General features: G+C 43.7%; 1 protein-coding gene across 1 annotated transcript in view; it reads left to right on the top strand.

Moving 5' to 3' along the window:
• The window catches only part of SLC23A2 (solute carrier family 23 member 2), a 157,029-nt gene extending 135,818 nt beyond the window's left edge, over positions 1–21,211 (top strand). Inside the window, exons 9-16 of the mRNA XM_032605805.1 lie at positions 2,070–2,190; positions 2,709–2,865; positions 6,409–6,556; positions 7,681–7,786; positions 13,160–13,289; positions 13,980–14,117; positions 14,958–15,053; positions 16,633–21,211. Coding sequence (XP_032461696.1) covers positions 2,070–2,190; positions 2,709–2,865; positions 6,409–6,556; positions 7,681–7,786; positions 13,160–13,289; positions 13,980–14,117; positions 14,958–15,053; positions 16,633–16,865 — 1,129 coding nt within the window. The 3' untranslated portion in view covers positions 16,866–21,211. The remainder of the gene's footprint in view (positions 1–2,069; positions 2,191–2,708; positions 2,866–6,408; positions 6,557–7,680; positions 7,787–13,159; positions 13,290–13,979; positions 14,118–14,957; positions 15,054–16,632) is intronic.
• The last annotated feature ends 1,012 nt before the right edge of the window (positions 21,212–22,223 follow it).

Here is a 22,223-nt window from a genome sequence, read left to right as displayed (position 1 = left end):
CACACACACCCTACACACACACACACACACACACTCCTAACCACAGCACACACACCCATATACACACACCCCTACATACACATATACACTCCTAACCACAACATACACACACACACACACACACACACACACACACCTAAAAAAAACAAAAAAACAAAAAAAACAAAGGTAGACAAACAAGCAAAATGTAACATGAGATGGAAAACACCTGATGTGGTGGACAAGAACCCTGGCCTGAGGATCCAGGCTGAGATCCTGTCCCTTATGTGCTAGGCCAAGTCTTATGAACTCAGACACATCACCCACTGCTGAGCCTCTGCTTCTGCCTCTCTGCAGTGGGGCTGCCTGCGCTACCTGCCCCACGAGTGTATTTGAGGATAAAAATAGAAGAGTAGTGTTCACCTGCCCAGTTCACTTACTCAATTTCAGTTGCCATATTTGAGCCTGAGATCTGGGTGACCTTCCTTGTATTCTGTTATGTGTTTCCTTTCCATTTTTAAACGTGCTTTGAAAAGTGAACACCATAATGCAGGTGTAACTGTCAGGTGGGATGTTGCCTGCAATAATTATAACAGTAATAATAGATACCAGGCTTTTTTGGATTTTAGTATATACTTTGGAAGGAAACCAATAACTTTTTTAAGACATGAAAATTTTACGTTGGTCTAAGTTTAAAATACACCTGTTTTAGTATCCCTCATTATCATATTGGTTTTTGTTAAACTTCACCTTCCTGGGGGAGTTGGAATAACTTGGGCACCATTTATGTTTTCATCCTTGAACTGGTACTGGTCTGATGACTTTGTGGTAGTACCAGGTCAGCAAAGTGCCTGCATAGGTGGGGAGATGGTAGAGTGGTGGCCGGCTGCAGTCAACACCTCAGGTGGAATGTGACCATGAAGCTGCAGTTGACCAGCTCTTAATGAAACTGATAATTCCATCTCAGCAATTAGAATTGTGCCCAGGAACAATTAAGCTTAACTTTGACTGAGAATCAACTCTTCCTGCCAACTCTACCTCAGGTTGTAAGGGAAAGAATGAGTCCCTATGGGTGATGAGACATATTGTTGTACTCCTTCATCATTTCAGCGGTGGGAAGCCATCCCACACCTGCCACACATGGGGCACCAGACAGATGAGGTTGTGTTGGGTCCTGCTGCAGGGGGGCGACCAGCCGACCTGCCTCCTGCAGCATTCAGTGTACCTGGGTCAAGAGTGTGGGACTCGGTAGAGAGAAACTGTCGAGTCAACCCAGGCAACCCTGCCTTCACAAACAGTGCGGCAAGGTAGTTCAGAACCCAGGCTGTAGAGCTAGACCTCTGGCCCACGTAGCTGCATGATCTTGGACTGCTGGCTTTGTTTCTCTGTAAAGTGGATGGTTATAGAAGCCGCTGTAGAAGGCTGGGATGATGGGCAGGAAGACCTATGTGTAATGTCTGACACAGAAACCTCTCAGGAATATTATTATTAATATTGAATTCTACTGTATATAGCTTTCTTAAATATTGAAGTTTTACTTTTTGCTCTTTAAAAGTAATTTATGTTCCTTACAAGTAAATCAGAAAATACAGAAAAGTGGGGGAAAAAAGGTCACAAATCACATTGCCACCTGAAGCCAATCCTTCTGAGCATTTTGGGTCCTGTCCTTCTTACCTGTTTGCATGCATGCATGCATGTGTGTGTGTACATGCACTCTTGTGTGGTAGCTGCTTTTTAGTTAATTTATAGTTGTAATTATACTGTGCAGTATGTTGTTATCTGTCATCTTGTTTTTTTCCCTTACATAGTGTGAGATTTTCCTATCAGTGTGTACATTCTTTGGGTTTTCTTATTCTATTAAGGAATATTTAGCGAAAGCATTTACATGACAATTTCATTTCCATATCTAGAAATGTTAAGATCTAAAAATCATTTCCAAAAAATATGATTTCCCAAATGATAGAGGACGAGCAGCTTTGTAGAGAAATGAGTTGAACACATGTGGTCAATTTTGCCATTGAAGATTTGAGTATTATTTTTAACACAGATATAACAGCCTTTAACCTAGATCATTTTCTTTCTCTCCTCAGGACAATTTTCCTAGTATTACTGTTTTCTCAATATGCCAGAAATGTTAAATTTCCTCTCCCAATTTACAAATCCAAGAAAGGATGGACTGCATACAAGTTACAGCTTTTCAAAATGTTCCCTGTGAGTAGTCACCTTTTTTTTTTTTTGGCAATATTGCCTTTGGTTCATATGTAAAATGTTTATATGAGAAGAGGGGTTTTAAGCAGGTCATCCTGGGGGGACCATGTCTGTGTGATGATATCAGGGTACTAATGACCACCCAAATCACCATGGACCTAAAATTTAAAAGCAGTGGAAGTTTCCAATGCTGGAGTCCTTTTAGCAGTATGTGAGAGGACATTGATTGTCCTTGGAATTGAGGGAGGTCTGACTCCATGTGGCCTTTTCAGGCCCATTGTCCGTTATTCTTATTTTACTAGCCAGATTCGGGCTAAATCACTTTACTACATAAAATTGCTCTCTCTAAATGTGATTCCATTCAAGGAATAGTTTCTAAGCAGATCCCTTATGTATTTTTTCTGCGAAGTACTGATGATGATGGGCTCTGGGGTATGATACTCCGACTGCAGGAAGGCGTCTTTTGCCAACAACCACCACTTCTGTTGGCCTGACAGAGCTTTTTCCTTTGACCACTTCAGATCATCCTGGCCATCCTTGTGTCCTGGCTGCTCTGCTTCATCTTCACAGTAACAGATGTCTTCCCTCCTGATAGCACGAAGTACGGCTTCTATGCTCGAACTGATGCCAGGCAGGGTGTGCTTCTGGTAGCCCCGTGGTTTAAGGTCCCATACCCATGTAAGTATTCTGGTGGCCAAGAGGGGTCAGGAGCCCACAAGGGCCCAACCTAGAGGAGTTGGAAGTTGGCAGGAGGCTCTCCAACACGAAAGGCCTTCTTTGTCCCAGAGCATGCCCTGGAAATCTTACCATTCTGGCCCTTAGAGGATTAGACCGCAGAAAAGGGAGGCAGGAGGCTTTGTCCCCAGAGGGCCATAATTAACACACAGAGACTAACCAGCTCCCTTCTCAGGTATACTGGTTGTTTCTTTTGGTTCCACTAAGGCAAAATCCCAGACATAAAGGGGTCTCTTGCCAGATTTGATCTCTGGTGGCCAGGATTTGAGGGCAGCTGCTTAGAAAGGCAAGTACAGAGCTGCACAGTACCCAAGCCACTGAAATGAACAGACTTGAGTGGGAGGGGCCTGAAGATTAGCAGATGGCTCAAGCATGATGGAGTTTGTATAATCTTTTAATGGGTAGCTATAATTTTTTTTTAATTTGGTCACAGCTGTCAGGTAAACTAATATTCATTCACAAATGGATGGACGATGGATCTTACGTCATAATTTCAGTGTTGGGTAACTCTTGGCCAGGTGGCAGGGATGTACAATCCCCATCCAAGGTATCTCTTGGATTCATGTGTAGCGTTTTCTAGACCCCAGCCCCAAAAGTGATTGGTGTGAACCCAGTGATGATTGCATGCTTGTTGTTGTATTGTGACGAGTCTGTTCCTGGCATTTAAGGTTTTTATTAGAATGGAAACCTGAACTTAGTTGGGTTGTGCCAATTTATGCCCCTGTCCAGCAGTCACATTTTCATATTTTATGACAAGGAGGAAGAGCCAAGGATATTAAGACTGGGTTAGAGATAACTGTTCTAAGGATTTCCCTGGAGGTCCAGTGGCTGGGGCTCTTGTGCTTCCATTGCAGGGGGCACGGGTTCAATTCCTGGTCAGGGAACTAAGATCCCACATGCCACGACATGGCCGAAAAAAAAGAAAAGTTAACTGTTCTAAGCATGTTAAATGATAAGGATGCTGGCAGTTGTTCCTTCTGGTCTTGACACATTTACAAACACTGTAAAAAGCTTAGTCTTTCTAAAAAACATTCTCATCAGATTATATGGTATAAGTATGTATTTATGTATACACAAATTCGTCTCCCCATTCCCCCCCAGTACATGGTTCATAAACATACATGTAATCTGAGATAAAGTGAGTTTAAAAGTCGATTGGTGAGGGAGTCAGGGGAGGCATGGGAGGACAGGTAGGAGGAAGCCCCCACAGCACATGCGGGGTGGTCCTCGCTGCCTGTGCATGTGGCTCCCAAGATGAGCACAAATAGAAACACAGAGTGGGGTGTCCAGGAGAAGCAGCTGTGCGTGTGTTGAAAGACCAGAGAGATTTTGCTCAGGTACCATGGGGCCCATGCACAAGGAGGCATAACTGAGTTGGACAGGACCTTAATGTCATGACTGCAGAGAGTGCTGTCTGGCTCCTCTTGACAACAGCCCTTGACTGCCACCAGCTTCTCTATTGCCAGAGCTTCCCTAGATAAAGAGCTACTTCCAGAGCCAGAGGATGTAGTCTTATGTACTCGCTAATGATTTGGCTTAATCCAGAGACAAGTTTTCATATATCTAGAGCAGTGGTTCTTAGTCTTTAATATGCTAAGAATTACCTGGATTAGTTGTTAAAATACAGATTTCTGGTCCAAAATGTCAACAGTGCCAAGTTGAGAAACCTGCTATAAAGTAACAAAATAAATTAAAGCTTCTAGATAAGAGGAAAGATGAAATAACAGACTTAAATAGAAGGCTGGAAGCCAGCAGGTTTAAAATTTAAATAAATAATCTGAAGGAAAAGGGATCAAAAATTAAGATAACAAATTTTAAATGTTGAAGTAAATGGAATAAATATTTTTAAAATAAGGACTTCAGGCAAAGGGGAAAAAAATAAGAAAGCAGTAAAAAAGTAAAAAGACAGAAAATAAAAGGCAATTTCTGAAAAATAATAAATGGCAAAATGAAACAAAAATACAACCCCCAAAATCAAGATACTAAAATGAAACCACAGTGCTACATCAGCAAAGGTAGCCATATAAAATGTTATCTAGAAAACACAAAATGTTGCTTGATAAAGAAATCATCTTCATGAGAAGAATCCATTCCAAACCAATCCAGAGACGAGATGTTGACCAAGCCAGTTGCTGGTGGGTCTGCACCTTGAACCCCTGACTACAGGCTGCCTCTGTACCCCCTGGTCAGCTCCCACAGGGTAAAGTGAGCTCCAGGCAGGGAAAGTTCTGTCTACACATATACTCCAGGCATATTCTGCACATCTTACTTTACATGTCATCTTTTTCTTCCCAAACTTGTGGTTGCTCCCATTACCTATGAGACAGAGACCAAGCCCTTCCAGGGGGCTGGTCAAGGCCTTCCAAACCTACCTGCCCCATGCTGCACACCCTCCTCTGCTGAGCACTAGCCTATTCTTGCCCAGCTGCATCCATCCACTGATGCTCAGGCTGCTGCCTACCCAGAACGCCCTCTCCACCTGTCTCCTGCTCTCCAGGCCCTTCTTGGATAGGGACTGTGCTACTTCCTGACTTCGTAACTGGTACTCATTGTGACCTGGTTTGGATTGCCTTCATTTGAAGTCTAATCATTGCACTGGTTCCAAGATCTTTTAGTGTTCTGATCCCTCAATACACTGTTGGCCCCTGCACAAGAGAACATTTTATACATTTCTTTTTTCACTGTCCTTTCTATTTAGTAGCTCTATTATAACTAATGGTTCAGGGAAAGAAGGTCTAGGTACTTTACAAAGAAGTCTATTCGTTCTAACAGTGAAGGTTCCTCATGCTATTTTTATTAAATAAGATCGATGGTTTTTGGTATCCAAATAGATATACTTTTAAAGAAAAAAAACCCTCTAAAAATTAAATCTGGATAGGATACTCAAAATGAAGCTACCTGGGGACTTTGCTTTGCTTTCTTAAAGGAAACTCTTTAATTTTCCATAACATGGTTTACTTAAAAAAAAAAAAAAAGTGCTGGAATTATACTAGAGAAGGGTTATCTATACTTTGTGCCATGCTTTACTGTTGGGATTTAAATTTAGCTGGTGATTTTTCATTTGACGCCACCCCCTGGGCAGGAGCACTATTTTGTATCATGCTTGCACAGCAGGGCTAAAAATCCTCTTCATTACAAATTCCTATGCCAACAAAGCAGGCTGTGTTGAACTGTAATTTAACAGACACGGAGTGTGGCTTTGAAGCAGGAAGAGAAGCACCCACCTCTTCCAGCCAAACAATTTCTTCTTTTAAATAAAGCAGATCAATCCTGGTTATGGTTGTCTTCATCCAACTCAGAAACTATTCCCAGGCATATAGTTCACTGATGACTTAGGTGTAAAAATAAATAGTTTCCATGAGCTTCAAAAATCTGAGTGGATCTTGTAGAGTCCTCTAACATACTGAAGGACTCAAGGTCCTGAAAACTTTTGCCTGCCTCTCTAAGAAAGTTCATGAGGCTTTCATGCTTGTTTTCCTTCCTTAGTTCAATGGGGACTGCCCACCATCTCTGCGGCTGGTGTCATCGGCATGCTCAGTGCGGTCGTTGCCAGTATTATCGAGTCTATCGGGGACTACTACGCCTGTGCAAGGCTGTCCTGTGCCCCACCGCCCCCCATCCATGCAATAAACAGGTGCGTTCCTGAGAAAAAACAAGCTCTTCATTGGGCCCAGCGCCTCATACTTTGCTCTTTGGTTTGGATAACCAAGAGTTTCAACATGAAGTAGCCAAGCACCAGGGCTCTTTATTGGCTGTTTGTTTTGGACAAGTCACTGCCCCCATTTTGCCCTGATTTTCCTCATCCATAATATGGAGCAGAATTCCCACCTTTCTTCCTCATGGTAACAGTTGTATAAGACATTCTCTGTGAGATCACTCCAGACCTTAAACTCACCAAAACAAGTACCAGATACTGCCATTGTTCTGTGCTTGGTTTGGGTCATGGATGTATTGTCCCCTTTGATTTCTTGTTTTCCCAGCTGTTCTATTCACAGTTACAATTCATATATAGAGAGACAGGAGCAGGAATAAATGAAGCCTGTAGAATCTAGAGGTTTATGAGCTGTGGGGTTTATATTCTCAGCACATCTGGTCTTTAGTTTCTGGATGCTGGGGGCAAATTGGGCCCTATGGAAGCTGCAGAGAAGAGAAAATAGCCCAGATCATTCCGCCTTTCCCAGCCAGCTGCCGCCCTCCCAAAAGGGATTGTGTGTGATGAGATCCAAAGGACTGGTGTCTTAGCACCTCTTGCGTTGGTTCTGTTGGGGTTTAGAGTCCTGGTTTTTCTGTTTTTCTCTAATGGAGTTATTGCATATGAGTAAATTACTTATATACTGATTCTTTTAAAAGTTCTAATGTTTACAAAATTACAAAGCATTTCCTTTCTGATAAAACTATATAGTAATAGGAAAGGAATCAAATCAATGGATGACCCATGTTTGTCTTAGATTCCAACAAATGACTTTATATTTCTGGCTAAAATCTTCTAATTTGGAATAATTTTTAAACATTTGTGTCTGATGTGTGGTTCAGAGATGTACTTCTCAAAAGTTGAATGAGCATGGAGAATACTGTTAAAATGCAGGTCTTCAGATCTGGGATGGGGCCTGAGAGTCTGCATTGCTAACCCCTCCTGGGGAGTGTGGAGGCTTCAGGTCTGTGGACCCTGCCTTTGGGTCACAACCATTTAGAGTGTATTTCAGAGTATTTCTCCCATGGAATGAATGTTTTTCTTTCCCCCATTCCTTTACGTTTTAGGGGGATTTTCGTGGAGGGTCTCTCCTGTGTTCTCGATGGCATATTTGGTACTGGGAATGGCTCTACTTCATCCAGTCCCAACATTGGAGTTTTGGGAATTACTAAGGTACAAATATTTTTCTAATTAAATGGTTGGGCCTCTAAATGTTGATCCATTTCATTGATTGGTCTGGCCACTGTGAGTTCCAAAAGGATGGCCTCCAATTCCGAGATCATCTTCTTCCCCATCTCTTATTTTTTCATTGATGGGTTTATGGAATGCTGATAGAGGTCTCTTTCGCCTTGACTGACCTGAGTAGGCAGGCACTCTGGTGCTATTCCTTCATACATTCCACAAATTTTTATTAAGCACTGACCCTTTGCCAGGCTACTGTTCTAGGCACTTGGGATACATCAGTGAATAAAAAAGAGAAATATCCCCATCGTCTGTGGAGTTTAGATTCTAGCAGAGGAAGACAAGCAATAAATAGTAAGCATAATAAGTATGACAGAAATATGGGGCAGGGTGGGGGATCAGGAGGGTAAGTGTTAAATCGGGTAGTCAGGCTAAGCCTCGTTGAGAAGATGACTTTGAACGAAGACCTGATGGAGCTGAGGGAGGGAACTGTGCAGGTACCTGGGGAGGGGCATTCATTCCGGCAGGGCAACCGCCAGTGCAAAGCCTATCATAGGAGCAGGCTGGCACTCTGCAGATCAGCAAGGAGGCTAGTGGGGCAGGAAGCAGAGAGGGAAGTGGGAGTGGGCCTGGTAAGAGCAGATAAGGTTCTTGGGGTAGCTGAGGGCCAGGTCCTGCAGGCCTACAGGCTGCCAGGGGCCGAGTGGAAGTGGGGGCCGCAGGGTGTGACTCCATCTGATTTTTTTTTTTTTTTTTAAGAATCACTATGGCTGCTATGATGAAAGTAGAACATGGTGGGCGGGAGAGAGGGTAGAACCAAGAGACCAGTTAGGAGATGGCACTAGTTCTAGATGAGAAATTATATTACTCATTACAAATAAATCAATCTTACAGTAACACAGTTTTCAAACTGCAGCAGCATCATTCTCTTTCAGGTGAAATCGGTTGTGGAGTTAAGTGGCAGCACAAGCCACAGTGAGTCACTCAGATTGAAGCAGTGCCTGGGTCTGAAGTCCTCCTCACTTGTCTCTCCTCCCCACCCCACTCGAAGCACAGACACCACAATCCAGCCTCAGTAAAAAGGAGGCTACTTCTTGGCCTTTCAAATTTACTAGCAAATAAATTTTATATCCCAGTTGCTTTGGGCCAGAGCTTGCTGTTTGCCCAGGGTGTTGAGGAATGCAGCTCGGCCCTGGCCATTGTATGTTGCACAGCTAGACACCGTTAGAACTGGTTCACCATCTAGGGTGGCCTGCATGAGTCAGAGGTCTTCCTCCTGAACTTGAGAACCTGGAGGTGGGCTGGAGCCTTCTAGAACTGTTTGACCTCTTTAAAATTAGAAATCCTCCTCCAGCCCTCTGCAAGATTATATAACCAGATGAAAAGAAATCAGATACTTAGTTTGGTTAATTGTAACTGCAAATCCAAGTGAAAGGGAGCAGGGCATGCACTGTGCAAGCCTGACATGCTGGTTGATTTCCTGTAAGTTGGCCAGGCCATCACAGAGCTCAGTCTCAGGTGTGCTGGTGGCCCCATGCCTGTTGCTCCTGGCACATGACATGTGAGGGCTGTCTGATGGGCACTTCCTCCAGGATGCCTGGGTCCTATTGCTGCCCATGGTGAGAGCAGATGCTGAGCATACAGAGCTAAGGGAAGGGTCAAATGGGCACCAAATGGGGCATAAGCCACTCACTCTTTAGCCAGTTTGCTGCCATGAGCCTGTAGACATGTAACTAATCCAAAATAACAGAGTAGTAAAATTATTATAGATGGAGGGACTCTTGGGGAAACAGTTTAACAAGCCAGCTCCCTTTCTGCACCTTTTAAAAACACATCATCACCTAATTTAACCAAGGTCACTGTAGGGAGTAAGTAGTGCTGTCATTAAGGTTTCTTCTAAAACTTGACTGAGATGGTTTGGGGAATAATTATCTTTATTATAATTTCTATAGTGCTAGCTTATTCTGAAAAGGCACCCTGCCCGCATTTTTTAATTGGGCCAATTGATCTTACCTCGGAATCCCTTTGGACCCATTTACCCTAGGCAAAGGCCTTATCCATTTGAGAACAATATCAGCCCTGGAATTGGTTTCCATTGCCCTGACTCACAAGGGGGTGTAATTGAGCCATCTACACAGATGCCGTGGGGTGGGGAAGTAGGACTTGCACCAGAAACTTCTCTGTGGCCAGAGCCATGTGGCTGATGGAAGATTCCTGCCCAGGAAAAAGGAAGCACAAGGTTATAGGCAGTATTCTGCCTCTTTTCCAGCTGAAGGACTTGGGACAGTCATTTTCTGATTAGAACTCAGATCTGAAATCTGACAGTTCTAGATCTAGATCTGTGTTATCTAATATGGTAGTCAGTAGCCACATGTGGCTGGTGGCCACAGGAAAGCACAGATACAGAACGTTTCCATCACTGTATGAAATTCTTCCAGACACCACTGTCTGGACCATTGTATCAGACTTCCAGAACAAATAGAAAGAGGGTGATATGTGGCTCTTCCAGAGAATCTACCTCCATTTCCTGGCAACTCCACTGTTTGCTATCCTTTATCCAGTTATGGCGTTCCATGTACAGACATGGACATTCTAACTATTTGATCAGAGTTGAGGCTGCCTACCCCATTGTGTGTTCTGAAGTTCTGAGGGTTGAATGGGTTGGATTCCATGTGCAGGACTTCTCTGCTGAGTGTGTTCCAGTGTCTGTCCCACAGAGAAGGGCAGCATGACATGGTAGGGAGGTGGCTGCTTTGGATCCAGCCTTGGCTCCATCACATTCTCCTAAAGTGACCACGGGCAAGAAACGTCACCTCTCTGAGTTTCTATACCCTTGTCTGTAAAGATAACTCGCAAGGTTTTGGAATTAATAACTTGATGTAAAACACTTAGCATGGGGTTAAATAAGCAAAATAGAGATACTGTTATATGATATTTAGCCCTAAGTTTATTTCTAGGAAGAGTAAACACCATCTTCCCTGGCTGAACTATCTCTTTGATGGTATCCAGAGGGAGGTCATTTCTCCTCTGCAGCATACCACCCTGTTGAACACTTTGGAAAGTCAGAAATGCAGTGTCGATTTTTCAGTGGCCCTAGGCAAAGCCACAGTTCAGGAAGGAGATCAGAAGGGAGTCTGGGAGGTGATTCCAGGGAGTGGAGAAAGGAGATGTGAAGGCTCCATGTAAGCACCAGCAGGGCAGGGATTTTTAGGGCTGTGTCTCTGGTGTCTGGAACAGAAATGTGTAATAGGCACTCACTTAATGTTTGTTGAACAGAAGAATGGCTAACTTGCTGCTTTTTTTGGACAGCATCTAAGGCAGATCAGCCTTCCTTGCATGGTTTTCATAAAAGATTTATTGTTTCAGGCATCCCTAGGGTCAGCTCAGCCCTCCTCCCTGCACACCTAAATGGGCTGACCTTGCTGGGAGGTGGATCCCTCTGTCTGGTTGCTCTTTCTCTTACTCATGCCTCAAGACCATCTCCAGGGAACCCTCCCCAACTTTTCAGAGTTTTGTCTTCCCACTGGACTCCCACACAACATAACAATTGCAACAGTACAATTATTTTATCATAAGCTTGTGACTTACTCATCTTTGTATCCACCACCGCCCTCCATCCCAGTTTCCCAAGTGCTCGTCACATAGTAGGTCCTTGAAAATGCTGAAAAACAAGCTATTTGTAAATTAAAGCCTTCCTAATCATGTATTACAGCCACGTGTAAGTCACTTTTGCTCCATTTGCCAGTTTGCATGACCTTTTCACCACTCCCCTGCACACAGTGGTGGTATAATGGGAGGAACTATAAATTGGAGTAATGGACGCTAGGCTCCAGTGTCAGCTGTGACTGATTCTAGCTGGACAGCTCAGTAAAAGATTCAATTCTTATTCTGAAATTGACCTTTGGGCACATTGAGAAGCTGTTGGAAGGTCCAGCCCAGCATCATCCAGTAGAACAGTGCAATAGTGGAAGTGTTCTGTACCTGCACTATCCCCTGTGGGAGCCCCCAGCCACACATTGCCTACTGAGCACTTGAAATGTGACTAGTACAACTGATGGACTGACTTATACATTTCATTTCATTTTAGTTACTTAAAATTTAAGTAGCCATCTTCTATTCACTGTAAGTCGTACATAAAGCCCTGTGGACACTATTCCATTTCTGGAACCTCTTTTATCCAGTTTACGTCCTCAGGATGTTTTCCTGGGAGAGGCAGCACAGAGTAGGGGCCAACAGTGTAGGATTCTTGAGCCCAGTGCTAGCTCCATCTCTTGCTACCTGCGTGACAGTGGACTAGGTGAACGCTTCTAGAAGGCAGAGATCAAGCTTAACCAATAAAGTTGGGACCACATGGGAAATGCTTTACATGGTGCTGCAGAAGTCCAGAGTTGGGGAAGCCAAGCCTTGGAATCAAAGAAGGCTTTACAGAAGAGGTAGCATTGGGGTCGTATTTTGAAGGATGTGTCTGAGAACTGGCCAGAAGGGGGATGAGAACCCGAAGACTTAGGCAGGGGACTGACCTCCCAAGTCACGATGTTAAAGAGGTCACTCCATCATAGTGGAGAGGACGTGTGGGCAGAGGAAAGGCCAGAGGCAGCAGTTTCAGGTGGGAGGCTGTCAAATAACCTAATACTTCCCAGGTGCTGTTCAGACTATTTTATATTGCATCTCATTTAATCCTCAAAGCAGAAGCACACCGTTCATTGTTACAGAGATGAGGATCCTGCCACCCAGAGAGGCTAATGCCTGTCTCATAGTTAGAGGTGGAGCAGAGACAGGAGCCAGGCAGCTCCTGCACTCTTTGGTCTCCAGGCTGTGCCACCTCTAATGAGTAATACACCAGGAGGAAAAGTAGTTCCAGAAATGTTTGGGGGTTTTGTCTGATTTGCCAGAACCCAGAAGAGAAGCAGGGGCCAAGTGTAGTTTTTGCATTTGAGACACTAGAAGATCATCCTGGCCAGTGACTGTGGGCATTAGAAACCCAGGACCAGAGTGCAGGAGCAGGTGCACACTGAGGTGACATTGCCCAGGGCTCGGAGACGCAAAGCCTGAGCCCCAGGATCCCCGTAGTCAAGGAGAGCAGAACAGTCAGCTTCTGGCAAGAACCGGATGGGATGGGAACAAGGAAAGGTGGTGGTAATCTTTTTACTCTAGTTGTGTTTATAGTAATACTTATGTGTTTAGAGTACTGAGATCAATCCTCATTGTGAAATGAGACTGAACCCTCTTAACTAAAAGTTTTAAGAGTAATCCAGATTTTGTCTGTGGGTTTTGTCACATTTTCCCGCGGGGCCTGAGTAGTTGTGTGTGCTGCTGGAGGGCCTCAAGGTTAACGCCTGTCTCTGCCCTCTGTGTGTCCCACAGGTTGGCAGTCGTCGGGTGATACAGTACGGCGCAGCACTCATGCTGGCGTTAGGCATGATTGGAAAGTTCAGTGCCCTCTTCGCCTCGCTCCCGGATCCTGTGCTTGGCGCCCTCTTCTGTACTCTCTTTGGTAAAATTCCATTTCCTTGATAGCCGGCTTCCTTCTCAGGCTCCTTTTCTTTCTTCACATTTGCTAAGGAATCCCTTCAGTGAGATTGAAGGTAACGATAAATTTCTTTTTTAAAATACAAAAGGATATACCTTAAAAACATATAAACACAATATATCACTTTCTGAGTTGAGTTGATGTTAAAGGTAGAGTAATTGAGCTAGGAAAAATCAAATTAAATTTTATTCCCTCTAGTTGCCATTTCTAATTGATTTAAACTCAGATATCTTCCCTTCTGGGCCATTTAAAACTGACCATTTTTACGATGGGACTCGATTTGATCTCCGTGCCATTCAGCTATAGTAATCAGGGACTTGATATTTGGGTGCATTTCCCAATGTAATTGAAATTGTTTGAATCAAGTTTTTGAGGGAGAACCAATGTCCTTAGTTTTTTGTCTGGTCTAAAAAAAGCATAGGGTGATGTTTATGCCCCTTATTTAGGCCCAAATAGTGCCTAAGCCGAGGGTCATTTGGATCAGAGACCCAGGTGGTCACATTTTCGTCCCTGTCCTGTCACTACACAGTCTCCCAACCTGTTTCTGATGGGACCGAGAAAGGACATTGTAGGGAGTCTGTCTTCAACAGTGTATCTGTCATCCATGCCATAGGTGAGATAATGGAACTTGTGGTCTAATGTTTTTCTCTCCAGGAATGATCACAGCTGTTGGACTCTCTAACCTGCAGTTCATCGATTTAAATTCTTCCCGGAACCTCTTTGTGCTTGGATTTTCAATCTTCTTTGGGCTTGTCCTTCCAAGTTACCTCAGACAGAACCCTCTCGTCACAGGTAGGGAAAACAGGCCTTGAATCTTGTGGGGAAGTTGGAACCACAGCCAGCACTTCACAAACAGCTCATCACCAGTTAGAGAGTACTTTAGAACTTCAGGAATCATTTTGATGAATGTTCATCTGTGTTTTTCATTTAAATCCCACTTGGCTGAAGCTTATCTGGAAGCCCTTTGCACTCCTAACCACCTGTTTTCCATAGCAGGTGAACCATTTTACATTCCCACCAGGTATGTGGGACACAGTGATTTCTATTTCTCCATATTCTCACCAAACATGTTATTTTTCTGTTGAGGATCATTATATTTTTAAATATAGAAAGTGTGTGAACTTCTGTCTTAATTTATCTCATTCATGTGATAACATCTTTAGAAATAATTAAAAGAAGCTAAGCACTAATTAGTAACCCAGAATTCTGAAGCCCTTCGTTTGATTGCTGACCCCACAAATATTTTTGTTGTCTTGTTATTCACTTTGTAAAATTTTCAGCCTTACAACAGCCATCTTTTATATTGATTTTTTTTTAATCTGCAAACAACACCGCCCTCCACCCCCAAAGTCTTCATAGTTCATTACAGGTTGAACTTCACTGTATTAGATTTATCATCTGTGAACCATTGTTAGGAATTTTCCTTATGGAGATAACTTGATTATTGTTGAAAGCATTCATAGTAGTTTAACATGTTACTGGCAAAAATTTATCTACCCATGCATAGCAGAAATTTACACTTTTATGCACTGTATTGACGGACTGGCAATTAGTGTCCACCCCAGTGTTCCTTTCTAAGTCAAGGGCAGGCCTGTTCTGGCTGGCAGTGACCAGTTGCTATGTCATTTTCAGGGATAACAGGAATCGATCAAGTGTTGAATGTTCTTCTCACAACTGCTATGTTTGTAGGAGGCTGTGTGGCTTTTATTTTGGATAACACCATCCCAGGTATGTGGTATATATCAAACAACATGCTTTATTACATATGTGACTTACTTTTTTTTGACAAATAAATATGGGAAGCAGGAAGAGTAAATCAGTTCAAAGCAATCACTGGTTAAAACTGTCTTTTCTAAAGTGGTTAAGATGACACTTTCAGCCACCTTTCATGAATCACTGTTTTGCTAATAAACTTAGTTTTTTTTTTTCCTTCTTGCTGAATTACATTTAAGAAAAAGCAGGTGAATTCCTTGCATATGGTGAAGTGGCAGCGGGATGCCTTAAGCATGCTCCAGCTGCCTGCCCTTCTGCTCAACCTTGCCTGGAGCTCTGCAGTTTGGCTTTCGTTGACTTGTTCACACACTCCTGAGCCAGCTGCTACCAGTGGGCAGCACTTCTCCTTGTGGAGCCTGTCCTTTAAATTAGTCATTGCAGAGGCAGGCCACTGCCAGGACCAGTGCCTGAGAGATGTATGGAGGCAGCTCTCTCTCCAACACCCATAGCCCTTGTTTCACAGCTGGTGCGTTCTATGCCAAGTGCTGGGTGATGGACTAGGATGTGATGTCAGCCCTGCCTTGTGGCCTTCCCAGCTTCCTAGAGGAGGCTGCTTTGTATCGTTGTAAAGTGCTGCCATGGACGCACTGGTAGATTCATCCGCTGTCAAGCAAGGATGATGTTTATTCTGGAGCTTGAAGGTTTTATTGAGATTTTGCCCATAACCTACCTCCAAAAAGCCTCAATCAAGAAGAGGTTACTAGGGGCGCAAGGGGTGAACACATCTGGCAGAAGGAATCACACACATGAATAGGTGGAAGGTGTTAGATTTGTGGGAGGCCAGTAACATCCTCTTTCTCTCCTAAGTCAGCACTAAGTGAGAGAGAGACAAAGGAGTCAGGCAGATGGAAATTAAAGTCAATTTTATTACTGAAATGCCCATGGGAGGGCATAGCTTATATGTGAGAGGTTCCTAACCCCTGCACCATAGAGTCAAGCTCAACACCCAGGCTCAGGCAGAGAAGTACATTGTTAGGGCTCCCATGTAGCTAAAAGCAGGTGCCAGTGCTCCTCTCTGCACTGGAAAGATTTTTGAAAAGGAGTCCAGGAGTTGCTGAACCCTGTAGGTCCAGATCTTTCTCCCTGACTCATCTGTCAGGGTATAGAATTGCCAGGACTGTTATGCCAGTGGCAATTCATCCTCACAGGAGCACAACAAGTGGGGAATATGTGACAAATGCATCCCCCACCCACTGAAATGGAGCAAAACAGTATAAAAAGTGATATGTCTGGATGAGTGGTGGGTGGGTGTGCAATGACCAAGTGGTGAAGGCATTGTGAGATGTAATAATGACTCTGGGCCCCATTTTGTAAGATCAGATCGGCGTTTTAGAGAGAAGTGGTTCTTTTGAGGGATTAGTGATTCTTAGATTTCTGGATTGGGCATCAGCTACTCCTCAAGTGTTCTTTGTGTCATCCCATTCCTTTCAATCTATGAGACAGCAGCAGTGGAGAATCTCAATTCTTGGTAGAACTATTTAACTAAACATTCCATTGTTCTGTTTTTGTTTTGTTGTGTGTGTGTGTTCCACAGGTACTCCAGAGGAAAGGGGAATCAGGAAATGGAAGAAGGGCGTGGGCAAAGGGAGCAAGTCTCTTGATGGCATGGAATCCTACGACTTGCCATTTGGCATGAACATTATTAAAAAATACAGATGTTTCAGCTACTTACCCATCAGCCCAACCTTTGCAGGTTACACATGGAAAGGCCTCAGGAAGAGCACTAACAGCCGGAGTTCAGATGAAGACTCACAGGCCACAGTATAGCCGTAGCTCGCCCTGTGGCCCAGCCGCAGTGAGGCATGAACCTGTAGTTCCTTGCTGAGTAACAAGCAGTAACATATATGTTTGTAGATCTGCATTTACATTGTCCACCCCAGAGCTAAGACAGATTACAAGTAGCTTTTTTGTTGTGGGTTGTGATCCTGTCTAATATGGTGTCTCACCTATCTTTTTATTTAAGCCCTTGACCCTTTGCCCTTGAGAGCATCCATTGCTGGCCATGGTCACTGAATTTGAAGTTCCTGTCCTCCCGTGGGAGTGGATGCTTGAAGCCCACAGTGATTCCTTGTTTTCAGTCCCCTTCTAATACCCTGTGCTAGCTTTCTTACAGGCCACCTCCAGGGTCCAGGGGCTTTCTGTACTTGGAAGCACCAGGACCTTCACCTGCAAAGACCTCCTCTGGTCAAGGAACACCAGTATCCTTGCATTGTCAAATGAGATTCTGTGTTCCCTGATACTCCTGTAGGAGGTGGCTGCTGGCCAGTTGAAAACAGTGACATGCTTACCCTATCCCCAAATCTGTGCATGGGTAAAGTCTGTACAGATATAATTAGAATGGAAATTGGGGGATTGGACGGGAAGGGAAGGTACCTTGAAATCAGTATCTGATTCTCAACTACACTTTCTTGGTGCCACCCTGGCCCAAGCTGGGCCAGCACATCTCATATTGGCCTCTTTTTGTTTACTAGTAGCTGAGACACTCTAGCTGGCATTTCTCACTCCTGGCTGGTGTGACGAGTATAGAGTGCCCATGAGGGCACCAAGCAGGTGTTTATGGGAGTCTTGGTTCTGCTGACATGTGGATGTCAGTTATTGTTGTGTGTATCTATTATTACAAGATTTTATTCCTATTTAATGTTATTGACTATAGATTTTTGAAATCAGTGTTTTTCCATGTGACCCTCTTACCTTACATCCCTATTACTTGTCCCTCACCTCCTATCCCCCATTAAGAAAGGAACCAGCATTTGTAAAGCTGTAGACACTGTCAGGGAAGCTTGTTGTCCTGGCTCTTAAAGGCCAGTAACCATTATTGAGGTTGTGTTTTGTATTGCTTGATACCATGAAAGTGTAAATACATAATGCTTAATCTATTTATCAAAACTGACTACTGGACCAGAGCCCAGAAACGATGGGTTAAGTTATAGTGAATTTGTTTTGTGAAGAAGGGAAGCTGGGGCAGGTGACAAACAGCCACCATATTGAATGGTGTGGCCTCCTGGTAAATTAATCAGTGCAGTTGTGTTGCCATTCATATCTGGCAGTTAAGGCTTACGGAGACTTTCTGTGAGTTGCCATGTTGAATGTCCACTGGATTTTGATTTTGCAGAGGGGAAGATTAGATCCCCTGGCCAAATGCTGCCTTTCCTGTTTAAGTTATTGCTGAAGGTAGTAAGAAGAGCAGCTGGCAGGCCCCCTCTGTTGAATTCTAATTAATAATATTAAATTGTTTCTGACAAAAATGACTTTTATTGAATTTGGCTTGAAATTTGCAATCAAAGGAAAATCCTGAGTGACCTCGTTTCTTGAGGTAGTGCTTCTTAAGTATTTACCTGGTTGTTTACCAGGCAGTGAGCACATGGCGAACTTCCTGCCCCCGCAACTGGCTCAGCTCACCACACTGCGATGTCTTTGGCAGCATTATTGTGTCACTACAGCCTCCTTGATTCCTGTAAAGTTTGGGGCTTTAAGGCCTATTCTGGCAAGAACACTTCAGAGCCACTGCATTGTTTTGCCAAGACCTTATTGCAGATTAAGTAAAGAACTTAGATTCTAAATTTAAATTTGTATGGTATGTTTTTTTGAAGTGTATTTGGTGCATATTTACTTTAGAAGCACACTGGTTAAATGATTTTCATCCGTTTGACTTGGTAAGCCATCGAGGCTGACAGCCCTAGTTGTCCCCTTAGTTGCTTAGTTCCTTCTATTTGTATTTTGCTCAGCATCTCCAATTTCTCTCCTCTGAACAATGGGGAAAATTGTAAAATATCTCAGAGATTGCAGTATTCCAGCTCTCTAGATGAGCAGAAGGACCAAATATCCAAATGAAAGCCTCTGAACCATTGGTAATTCAGGAACAAGTTCCTTTCATCTTAACTTGACCCAGGAATCTTCCCTCCCAGTGGGTAACACTCAGGGCATGTGCTTCAGATGTCTAGGAATCCTCTCCCTTCTGAAAACTCTCCTGGGCTGGGCTTATTGAGAGGTTTCAGATCTGCTGGTCTGGGGGGATATTTTCCATAAGCCTTCAAATGTGCAAAGAAGCCCTGTGCCCACACCTCCTATTGGAAAAAGAGGGTTTTTGCCCTTCTTGTTCCATTGGGGCCAACTTAGATTCTCTGTCCAAGGTGGGGGAAGGGGACAGGAGATTAGGAAGTCTGTCCTCTGGCTAGCAGATATGCTACAGAATGAGTCTGTAGTTGAAAGAAAAATATATTCATCTGCTTCTTGTGTTTAAGTACACACCTGAAGGGGAGGTTTGGGGGGACACAGTGGCCATGCATGGTCTGTGCCTGTGCACCTCCCACTTGCATTTCTGGGGCCACATACCCACTATGCTTTGGCCAAGAGAATGTTTTAGGATCTTTTGGATGTGAATGTCCTTGGGCAGGGCATTCACCCTCCAATTCCCACATGAATACCTACCCACCGTTTTCACATTTACATTGGTGATCCTGATGTGGAAAGTAGAAACTTATAAATAGGACAGTAGATGCTGCAATATCACTGTGGCGGCAAGGGCGAACCCACCACTGGTTTTGATAAAATATCTAAATGGTTCACAATGGGAAGTGGCTCCAGTCTTTGTAGGCGATTTTCGTTCTCATTCTCACTAGGGAATTAAACATAGATTCATTGATACAGAATCTTTCTTAAGATGATTTCAAATGTTAGATTGTAGTAAGTTTCTTGTGATTGATCAAGGCAAGGGAAGTGGCTTAACCATGGGTCCTGATGGTTTCCCGTTTTCATGGTAACAGATTCACACACAGGATTTGCTTCATACTGTAGAATACTGACTTTCATGATGACAACCTGGTTTATGCATGAATATTACAGTATTTCCATATAGTAAAATAACATTTCTACCCAGGATAATAGTCACAGTTTTCCAGGGAGGGAATGATAATTTTCATGACAATGTCATGTGATGATAGAATTTCTCCATTGATGAATCTTTCGTATGTGTGTATACTTTATTTACCCATGCATATATTTTATGACCATGAGCTAAGTTGTTATTTCTTTAATTCATGTCTCTGCTGAAATATTGGTACTAGCAACTTAGACTTGAAGTTGGCAACTATAATCTTCCATAATATCGATGCCACAAGAGTGGTCAGGCCAGATAGGAGACGCACAAGGAGCTGTGGCGGAAGCCTCATCAGAACCTGTCTGGCGCAAAGAAAGGCAGCATCCTGCACACTCACCCCCACGGCTTGGGGTGGATGCTCAGCTGCAGGCAGCAGGCCTGGCATGACTGTTGCTGCCCCCTGGTGTGCTCACCCAGCTGTGCCCCCTGGACACGGTGGCAGCCTGAGCTCTCACAGGGCCCAGGGAGCCACTGTTGGCTTTAGGGAAACACCTGGGGCCTCACATGCCATGCGTGTTGTGCTCTGTCCCCTTATGATTTTGACACAGAGAATAGGATCTCCCCCACCCTCCACCCCTCCCGCAGTCACAACTGGAGTAGTGCAAGAAGATTGCCCGTTTTTGCCCGCGTTCAGCATCTGCCCATGGACCTGTGAAGCACGTTAGCGCAGAGGATCCCTTTTCAGCAGCCTCCACACATTCCTGTCCTTTTAGTCTGTTCTTGACTGTGCCTCGTCTTCACTCTACACTAGTAACATCCAGCCTCCTTAGAATTGCTCTGTGTGTTTCCCAACACTTAGGACACCCTTCCCAGTGGTGCCGTCTTACTGACAGTCAAGTTAATACCCTTTTTGTTCGTTCGTAACAACCTTTGTTTGACATGTTAATAAATTTCTGACTGTTCTTAAAACAGTGGGGATGCCTATATTTTCCTTAAGTTTTTGTGACTGACTTTGGCTATATACCTTTCTGGGATTTTGTTTGTTTTTTATTTTGCATACTGAGGGTATTTGGGGTGGGGTTGTTTTTTGAGATGTCTAATTCTTTTATGGAGTTTTTAAAAAGAATTTTCATATTGTTTTTCTAACATGGCTTCATTAAACGTTTAAGTATTTTAAAAATATGTAATATTTGGACCAGATGTTGTGAATAATAGTAGAGATAAAGCTATTTTATTCTGTATTTTTAAAACTGTTCCGTACAAATAAAAGCTCTCCTGGACACGGTTCTGCTGTTCACATACCTTCTTTGGCTGATCTTTAAAGAAACCTGTCATTATTTAAAAGTCATCACTTAGGGGAGGAAACTCGACTAGTAAAAAGTTTAGTTCAACAATCACCTTTGTTAGATACATTTAAGACTCAAAGGAGGAAAGCAGTTGTTGAAGTATCATTGGCCCCCACAGCTAGAGAACCACGGTGGGATCCTTGGGAGGATGCCCAAGGGGGAAGGGAGACCTTGGTTAGAGGATGCACTCATGCTGGACTTTGGCGTGAAATTATGAGTCTCTTAGTAAGTTAGTGACATCTGGAGGTTGGAGACCTTTTAGGGACCAGAAAGGCTGTCATGTCCACACAGTGGAATCAAAGGCTCCAGAGCAGTCTTGGCCCCTTCAGGCCAACTATTTAGGCTGGGACAGGAAATGCTGAAGTGTGGGTGCCAGAAAAAGCTCAGAGCCAAGCCTGAGGGCAGTGAGTGACAGCTCATTCAATCAGAGGCATGGCTCCTGGTGGGGTATGAAGACAAGTCCAGAAGTGTTTAATTGGTGTGTTTCTTAATTTAGAACAAACTTAGAACTCCTCCATCCCCATCTCTATCCCTGGTTTGTCTCTGGCAGTTTCAGCCATAGTGACCACCACAGCCACTCCCATAGGGTGTTCAACCTGCTGCTTCCTGTTCCCAGTATCCTGACCTATGAGCCACTGCTGGCATCCAGTTACAAGGTGATAATGTCTTGCCTTACACTATATACATGCGGAAAATATATGTTAGGTATTTAAAAAAGAATACCCATGTTCTCACCCCCAGTTGGGACAACAGCACATTTCAGTACTAAAGGCCCTGCCACCCCCAACCCCATGGGCCTCTCTCCTGGTACATCCCCATTTGGGTTTATCCTTTTCTTGCTTTTCTTCACAATTTTGCCATATATATGCATCCCTAAAAATTTACTGTTTAGTTTTGCGTGTTTTGGGACATTATGTAAAAGGTGTATGTATTGTCACATTTTACTCATTGTGAGATTCTTTC

The sequence above is a fragment of the Phocoena sinus genome, chromosome 15, assembly GCF_008692025.1.
Source record: "Phocoena sinus isolate mPhoSin1 chromosome 15, mPhoSin1.pri, whole genome shotgun sequence".
NCBI lineage: Eukaryota > Metazoa > Chordata > Mammalia > Artiodactyla > Phocoenidae > Phocoena > Phocoena sinus.
This window is presented reverse-complemented; position numbering and strand designations above follow the sequence as displayed.